The 9400-nt window shown below is 47.2% G+C and overlaps 1 protein-coding gene across 1 annotated transcript; it reads left to right on the top strand.

Annotated features, from left to right (window-relative positions):
- Window positions 2762-8195, top strand: FAM205C (family with sequence similarity 205 member C). Its single transcript, XM_018052103.1, has 5 exons — window positions 2762-2905; window positions 3402-3447; window positions 3994-4054; window positions 4971-5515; window positions 7706-8195. Exons 1-5 carry the CDS (start codon window positions 2762-2764, stop codon window positions 8155-8157), a joined length of 1248 nt encoding a protein of 415 aa, XP_017907592.1. The 3' UTR covers window positions 8158-8195.

Genomic DNA, 9400 nt, shown 5'->3' with positions numbered 1-9400 from the left:
TTAATGATTTTGTCTGGGGCAAAGAGGCTAATGGGAGACCGAGCGAAGTTGCAGCAGCTGCTGCAGGAAGCAGGAGTGGGTTGGGGAGGAGGTGGAGTGTCGTGTGCACCTCCTCTTTGTCCCATTGGGTCCTGGGGATGTCTGAAAGTGCGACACCTGACGCTGCACCTATAAGCCTGACAGAAGTTTGTTAATTACCCACGTTCATAGCCCGGGGTGGGGGAGGGCCCTGAGCACCACACAGCGCTACACTGGGTCAGGTTAACGGGAGACTGAGAGCACTTGCAGCAGCACAGAGCAGGACGCATGAGCTTGGTTGGGGAGGAATAATGACAACTGTAAAAAATTCAAGTGGCTTTTTAGGTATCTTGACTTGCTGCTAAAAAGCCGATGCAAGCTGCTTTTTAACTGATTATTGATAACCTGTCATTCGGGCTTCCTGGGTGGCTCAGATGGTAAAGAATCCACCTGCAATGCAGGAGACCTGCGTTCGATCCCTGGGGGGAGGATCCCCTGGAGGAGGGAATGGCAACCAATTCCAGTATTCTTGCCTGGAGAATTCCGTGGACAGAGGAGCCTGGCAGGCTACAGTCCATGGGGCTGCAAAGAGTCGGACACGACTGAGCGACTAACACATATACACAACCTGTCATTCAGTTCTCCTTAATTGGAAATGTCTTCTCATTCCTGTATTACGGATTTTGTAAGTTTAGGAAAAATATTGAAATGGCTCAAATTCATCCCATTTTCAGGGTGAGACACTTCTTAAATTATCTTAAATTTAAGGATCTATTTTGTTTTTATTTTTTTCTGTGAAAAAGGACATTGAAGAAAAATATTCAGTAATCTGTTTCTTTGCCAAATTATTTTCAGAATATTCTTCCTTATAGATAGCAAAAAATTTCCTCATGCTAATGATTTTTTTAGCTTTTTTTAAATTGTGGTAAAATATATACAGCATGAACTGTACTCTTTTAACCACTTTAAGTGTACATCAGTGACATTAAGTACATTCACAGTGCTGTGCAGCCATCTCCAGTATCTGTTTTCATCATCTCATACAGAAATTTCGTACCCATTAAATAACACCTTACACCCTTCTTTCCCAGCTCCTAGTAATGCTGGTTCTTGGTCAACCCTTTTTTAAAGTTTTGGCTGTGCTGGATCTTTGTTGCTGGGCACAGTCTTTGTCTAGCTGTGATGAGCAGGGGCTTTTCTCTAGTTGTGGTGTGCAGGCTTCTCACTGTGGTGGCTTCTCTTGTTGTGGAGCATGGGCTCTAGAGCACTCAGTAGTTGCAGCTATTGGGCTCTAGACGTGGGCTCAGTAGTTGTGGTACGTGGGCTTAGTTGCCCGCTGACATATGGAATCTTCCCGGACCAGGGACTGAACTCATGTCCCTGCATTGGCAGGCAAATTCTCAACCACTGGACCACCAGGAAAGTCCTGATTCAACTCTTAATAAGGTGGATTTTTGATTGTGAATTAGTTTTTGTCTTTGAAACTAGATTTTTAAGTGACTTGAGAGCAGGCAGGTAATATAACTCAAATGTCTTTGTACCTTTGAGACTGGGCAGCTTAGGGGTGAACACAGATTGTTGGCTCACCACACCTGTTCACTGGTAGATTGAATGCTGGAGGAAGGACCAAATAGCTTCTTCAGAGATTTTGAGCCTGAGAATTTGGGGGCTACGGGACCATTCTCATCAGGGCAAGAACTTCTTAGGAAATTCAGAAATTCTGGAGTCTTGGAGGCACATCACAATGTTGACAGGGATCGTGAGGTTAACATTAATATGCAAATCAGTGGACATGGGGATGGTGGGTACTAAGATTGAACAGAAAGAAGCTTGACCTGCCTATGGGTGTTCAGATTCAGATTTTCATAAACATTTCAGCCAGCCACTTCGGCCATGGTGGATTCAACCTAAGAGCCCAAGTTTGTGGTCCTTAGTCTTGCCAGTAACTCACCTCCATGAGTGGATACTCCACAGGATACTACTGAGATCTGTAAGGGCCATTCTGGAAAACCAAGCTCCAGAAGTGAGCCTCATTGATGTTTCTCCTTGGAAGGCACTGTTTACAGTTTCTTCTCATCCATCAAAAGCTTGATCACACAGACTGGGAGGACTCCTTTAAGTCTCAGAAAGTTATTTAAAAGAACAGAAGCTATGTCCTTTTCTTGCCACAGTAGTCACAGTCCTTTTCATGACTGCCCACCTATTGCCTGTGACATCAAACTTCACTGTCCAAGACTTAATAGGATAACGTATACACTGTCGTCTTGTGTGTTTCCTAGTTCTCAGAACAGTGATATATATAGTTCATGGAGTTCATCTGACCAATCCACTATCTCTCTTTTAGGGCACACAGTGTACATAAAGACTCAGTTATCTGGGGATAGACGCCAGACTGTTTTCTGAGAGCTGAAGTCTGAGCCATCAGGATAGAGAGAATAGAGAGGGCATGAAGGAGTATTTGCTTCCTGTGACTTGGCATCTTTAGGCTCAGGCTCTGCAACCCACGTAGTCAACCAGACACCCTCACCTTAACACGGTGTCACATGAGCTTCTCCTAGACAAGTGAAGGTCTGTGATGCCATGCTTGACTTAGGAAACAGGAGGGCTTTGTGATGCAGTCTGCTGGTTTGATTCTATGCTCTGTGAGGCAGAGACAATAGGTCCACAATTTGGAGGTGTTAGGCTCTAAGACCCTTAAAGCCTAGGAAGCCTAGGAAGAGGGATGACTAGTAAGGTTTAGATTATGTTGAGCCCTACTTTTATTTTGTGGGATGTTGGATATCCCTTTTACACTTATGGCTCCATCATTATTATTGCATTAATTATTTGGCAAGTGAAAAAGAACCAGCAAGATGTAAAGTTGGGACCTAAGAGGAACTGCTGCCGGGTAGGGAAACACTATGACCATGACTGAACCAATTATGCCTCAAACAAGGTTTTATCCCTTCACTGTCTCTCCTTACCCTTACCCCTGCTTTTTTGTTTTAAATGGAGGAAGTTTCCTGACTGGTTCCCAGTACAGCTTCAGATTTGGGTGATCCTTTCAGCTGGTGGACTTTTAGAACCTTGGGTGGCTAAAGTCCTTTGTCTACTAGACCACCTGTCCTTGATTCCATTTCCCCCTTTCCCTTGTCTTATTCTGATTTCCCACAGAACTTGTTCAGGGAATGAGGGTGGAGGTATGGAGTGTGAAGAGCTTTGAAATGAATCAGAAATAAGAAGAGAAAGGAAATGATGGGATGAAAAAGGTAGAGCAGGGAAAAAGGTAGCAGAATGTATAGAATTGAAACAGAAGAAGTTTGGGAAATATTTGCAGGTTTTGTCTCCGTTTAGACATGAAAAGAAGAGGGTGGCTCAGCTTCACACTCTCTTTTGTCTTTAAGCGTCACCAGAAAGTCAAACAGAGGGCCAAAGAGAAAACACCAAGAGGTAAAGTCCCAGTCTCTGCTCTGACTTCCCTCCCCTGGGAGTGAGACTTGCATGGACCCTGGCCCTCAGTGACCCCTGGTGCCAGGCGCTGGATGCTCTAACCATTGCTCCAATTCCCCAAGTTGACAGATCCTCCCAGAAGACTTTTTGGGTGGGAAGCCTTTTGGGTGGGAAATGAGAACCTGGGAATGTTCCAGAATTCTCCACCTTTCCCCTGGGAGTGAAGAGGAAGTAGGGGAGACATCCTCAAGTGTGTCATTTACTAGTTTTATGACCCTGTAGAGGTCATTTCATCTCTGAGTCTTGTAATCCATAAAATGGGCATCTGATGATGCTGTCTTACTCATAGTGTGGTTGTGAAGATAAATGAGAGTAGGTCTAGGAGAGCACATCATACCTGGCTAAGTTGTGCCCAGATGTACCCTCAGAGTGCTGACTGGGGAGGGGGGCTGTCTGCAGTCTCCTGCCATTCAAGGCTTTTAGATTCCTGTAGGATGTCCCTGAATCCCCTCTTGTTCCGTGTAACACTGTCTCCTGGTTTCTCAGCTAGGAGACATTCCCGGAAAGAAGCTGACAAGCTGCGGGAGCTGCTCTCGCTCATGCGAAGGTGATCTTTTGCTCTTTGCAGTCTCCCACCTTCCAGCATGGCCTGTGGTGATTTCTGTGTTTGGCCTGGGGCAGTGTTGGGCAGAAGGAGAATGGCTGAGAGGGAGCCAGACACAGGGCGCCTGGAGCCCTGGGTGAGAGTTGCTGGAGGAGAGGGTGGGGTCAGACGTCTCAGTGGAGAGTGGTCTTCCAGCTGTGCTCTGGGCAAGGCTCACAAAGGTGCTGGAAATCAGGATGTGACTGAATGTAACTCTGTGGGTTTTCTCCCAACCATGAGAGGAGTTACCCAGTCAGGAAAATGGATAGTTAAGTGCATAAACAAGTCATCATTTTCATATTCTCTTTACAGCCACACCCTTTCAAGGGCAGACCCCTGGACCCTGCTGACATTACCTCTTCTGGTTCTGTCTTCAGGGAGGCCAGTTCCTGGGACAACCCTCAGGCAGGAGCTTGTCATGCTATCCCCTCCTTAAGAGCTCTGCAGAATGAGAAATTGGCTCTTGAGAGATGTGTGCATCTCCTAATCCCCAGAATGCAGAGCTCCCACAGGACTTCCGTGGCCTGAAGCGAGGCTAACTCCAGGTTCTACCTGGTGACGTCTCTGGTGCTGCCCCATCAGCTAACCATTGGCTCCCCCACCTGCCTGGTTCCCTTCTCCCAATTCAGCTTCTCAGCACAGGTCAACAGAGAGCTCACCCACCTCCCAGTTTCTCAAGGCCCTGTGTTCCCACCAGTTGTCTGAGACCTTGTCCAGTTTAGCTAGCCCTGACCTGCTGAATGCTTCTGCAGAAAAGCAGTGGCAATAACAGCATGGGGGTAGAAAGCAAGAGCTGAGAGGTCTGTCTCAGGCCACACACTGACAAAGAGGCTGATGTTACTGCGTCAGTAACAAACGATTGCCATGCTTCCCTTCCCAGCCATGGCTGGCTTCCTCAGGAAGGGAGTGTGCGGCGGCTCCTGTGTGCAGACCCCTGCTGCCAAATCTGCAATTCTGTGGCTCTGGAGATTCAGCAGTTGATATCGTGTGAGACTACGCTGACCACCGCTACCTCATCGGGGCCATCACAGGGCTCCTCTTGCCTAGAGGTTTTGTCCATGTCTAGACTGAAGCGACTTAGCAGCAGCAGCAGCAGCAACAGTCTCTCTTTTGATCAGGAGTCCCTGCCCTTCAAACAGCTTTCACTTCCATCAGCAACCCGCACAGTGTCACAAGTAACAAATCAGAAATCTGTAACCCAGTCAGCTGCCAAGTCAGCCACTAAGCCAGCTACCAAGTCTGCCAGTGCAATCAGCATCCGCCAATACTGGGCTGGTCACCAGCAGCTGAGGCAGGAATGTCGAGGGTCAGAGTTGCCCTTGGACGCAGGAGCTGTGTCTTTTGTGAGCCTTGAAAAGCCTAGGATTCCTGTGAACCAGCATGTCAAGAAGAAGAGCAAATCTGAAGGTATTCTGAAGAAACAAGGTCAGGAGCCCTTGAAAATCTGCTTCCGTTTCTTTCCCTGAACACGAAGCTCACAAACCTAAAATACCCTATTACCTTGATTCCCTTCGTCTAATGTTCCCGTCTCCCCCAGTTGCTGAGATATCTTTAAGTATTTGTATGTAATGCATGCATTTCTATCTATATCTGAGGGTTCCCGAGGTTTTGGAAGATTCCTGTGGCAGCTTATGTCATACCACCCCCAAATTTTCCAATCCTGGGTGGAAACACTACCATTTCTTTCATCATGAATGCTACCTCTAAGGCCTCAGTTGAAAAGATGGGCTTTTATCTCCCCTGACCTGAGGTTCATGGGAGGTAAGCCAGTCTACCCAAACTTTCTGTTTTTGAAGGATCCACTGTTGACCCTGTGCAAATATCACTGCAAACAAATCCCAAACCCTGTGATCCTGGCTCTACTCTCTTCCACATTTCAGTTAGTAAGTCGTCTCTGTCCACTGCTTGGGGGATGCACTGAGGCCTCAGTGTGCTGGCCACAGCAGAACACAGCTGTCTTTCCTTGGTTCCTCTTTAATGCACATTGAGTCCCTGGTCTACTCCTAAACATCTTGCCCTGAAAGGCGAGCCTGATCTCTTTTTTTCCCCCCAATGGTTTATTAATCTCCAGACTGTCTAAAATTTCCTCTACCTCAGTTAGAGCCACGTTCTTCCCACCCTCCTGAATTTGGGCTTCTTCATTTTTCTATCAGTGAGCCTCTATCAATGTCCCATTTTTGACTGTGGTCAAGTGTGAAGCCTTGCATTGGCACTTCCACTTCAGTGGCAGCTCCAGCTTCCATGGGGCTTGCTAGCTGTTGCCCAGAGATCTCTGTAGATGTAGCAAACCCCACAGCCTAAGTCCTGAGATGTGTTGAAGGCTATGTCCTGAGACCCAGGGGCCTACCTGTTTGGAGAAGTCCCTTTAAAAATCCTCAGGAGCCAAGGTAGTATTTTTATGGAGCATGCCCCGAGCTGCTGGAGTGCCACCTTTAGAAGTGGTTTATTTGGCAATTTAATTTACCATTGCTGGGGTCTGCCCCAGAAGATCCAGCAGTCCCTCCAGTTGCTCCTTTCCCCTGATGACCAGCAGCCTCTGTCCCAGGGTAGCTCACTGACCAGCGTGAGAGTCCCCTAGCCTGCAGACCTGGAGACCTGAGGGGATAGTGACCTCTTCTGATCTGTTGTGGCCAGCAGGGCCAGCCCATAGTTGCTTGTCCAGGCCATGGCGATGTTGTAGAGCCATCTTGACTAAAGATGTGAGAAAATCTGCTAGGGGATTGTCCCTACCCACATCTGTTGGAACATCTGCAGTGGTTGGAACCTCAATCACTGGGTCCATAGAATTGCAGGGCCCCTGGAAGCAGCTCAGTTCCCCGCACCCCAGAAAATAAGCCTCTAGACACAGAGGCAGCAGTCAGTCCCTACACGGATCAGGAAGTGATACCCTGAATACTGTCAGGCCTGAACCAGCAGCAGTAAGCCTCCCCAGATGCTGTTACCAATCACTTTGTTTAGATAACTCCCTGCACCAGCAGGGAGAGTAGGGACACAGGGAAACTCAACGCTTCAGAGAGCCACAGAGAAGGGGTGCAGTGCCACATCTCTCTCCATCCAGAGAGACCATTTGCTCTGCCAGGGTTCTAGGAGGGACACTTTTAAGTTGAACCCCCAAGAGCCCCTGACTTCTCAAATGTATCTCCAGGATCTTTCTCAGGTAAAATTTTAGTTTGGCCAGGATGGTTGCCTTGAGTGAGTAGGGACTAGCAAGGTTCTGTCTGGATCTGTAGAGCCACCATCTCCAAACTCTCAGCTTATTGCCCCTTGTCCGTACCTTCACCAGCATCTCCCTTACCTTGAGTTCCTAGAGCATCCTCCAAGATTCCTTGGGACCAAAGGACTAGATGAGAATGGTCTGTAAGGCTGTTAGAGCAAGGTGAATGACCTCACCCAAAGAAGCATTCCCGCGAATGCCATGTCTGGAAGTGTTCAGGGCTTAAAGGGCCAGACCTTGCAGGACCAATTTGCTGTTCCACAGTTTGCGTTTAAAGGACCCACATATTTTTCAGATCCAAACTTTGCAGGGCCAAAATTTATAGGGCCACCCTTTCTAGGGGCAAGAGCTGCAGGGTCTGGTAAAGACAGCTCATACTCACAAGAGCCCTATCCTTCCAGAAGCTGTAGAAGCCGACCTGGGAAATAAGCTGAAGCATTTTACACACGGGATTAACCCTGACACGAAAGGTCAAGGGCATAAGGAATGCATTCTCCGCTGTAAGGATGAGAAAGCGGCCAAAACCAAGAGAAAAAAGGCTGAGAAGAGTCCACCTTCCACCAAACGCCCCATGAATGGAGCTAAGTTGGAGAAGGAGGAGGGCTTCTTTGACGCACTCCAGTGCCTGGACAGTGAGTTCCAGCGACAGTCCGTGCAGTCTGGTCAGTCCTGTTTCCTGCCCCTCTCCAGTGGCAGCTCCAAGGGCAGTCCTCTGCTGACTCGTGCCACTCAGCCAGAAAATCCATCGCATGTCTCAATTTGCACCTCAGCAAAAGGCACTTGTCTACCCCAGGAGAGTACCCAGTCCAGGAAGAAGGAGCTCAGAGGTTCCCAGACTTCTGCATCCTCCTGAAAAGGCTGTCATCATCATTTCCATTAATAATCTGGTGAGGCGGGACTCTCTCCAAATAAACTCTATACCTCTAAGCAAAGAACCACCTGTTTGTGCCTCCTTGTTTTCATTGTGGTATGTGTGTGTGGTATGTATACACCCCATGTAGTATAGGAGCTTAAACCCATTTCACAGGTAGGTAAGCATTCCGCTTGACTCTTCCAGCTCCACCTTGGACTGTGAATAGAGGGACCTGAGCACAGAAGGAAGACCCGTATTTAAGGTACACTGGAGGTAAAGACCATGCTTGACTTCTGTCCTGGCTTCCCTGCTGACTTTGAGCCCCAGAGGAGCAAATTGTGCATGATGATAGTACAAGAAGTGATAGCTGGGAATCCAGGGCATTTTTGGCACAGTTTGTTGATAACTACTATATATTCCCATAATCTGGAGGGAAGACTTTTAGAGGAGTGTTGCAGTGCTTCTTCTTTGAGGAGGTGCTTTGTGTTTATCAAAAGCACATAGCTAATATGACAGATGTCAGAAGAAAACTATAGAATCTCCCCTCTCTGCGCTTTGTTGTTATTGATTGGAGTTTTTTTTTTTAAGAGGTAACCTGTCTGGGAGCTTGCTATAGCTCTCTTGCCTCTTTGACCCTCATTGCCTTTCAGTTGCATGGAATAAATGCCTCCTAGAATGAAAATCAGTTGATGATAATGTCCCCAAAGAGTCACAATAAAAATGACATTGAGAATCATCTTACATTCAACAATTAAAATATTTGAGTACTTACTGCATGCCAGAAACAATGTCAGACACAGCAGTCGCCTAAACACAGGCCTCGCCTCCATGGAGATCATTATCTTATGCGGTAGACAGTCTCACATGTCCAGATTGTCTAATCAGAACTGTATATACTTGGATATCCAGTATTTATTTCAGAAATGAACTGATTCCTCATACCACCACCACCACCCAATCACACATACCAGACCTGCTCCCACATCAGTTAATGGCACCTTTCTCTTGCTAGTTGTTCAGGCCAAAATATTGGTGCCATCCGTGACTTTTACTTTTAAAAAGTCTGCTTTTGGTCTATCAATAAATCTTATTTCTACCTTCAATATCAAAATACAATTCCTTCTTATCTCCTCTGCTGCTACCAGTAGCAGTAGTTTCATAATCTTCTGCTTCTTCCTGAAACCATACCCCCAGCCGTCTATTGTCCACACAGTGCACATGGAGGGCCCTGGCTGGAGAAAGA

Source organism: Capra hircus, chromosome 8 (assembly GCF_001704415.2).
Source record: "Capra hircus breed San Clemente chromosome 8, ASM170441v1, whole genome shotgun sequence".
NCBI lineage: Eukaryota > Metazoa > Chordata > Mammalia > Artiodactyla > Bovidae > Capra > Capra hircus.
Note: the sequence above shows the minus strand (reverse complement) of the source record. Positions and strands in the feature narration are given on the sequence as shown.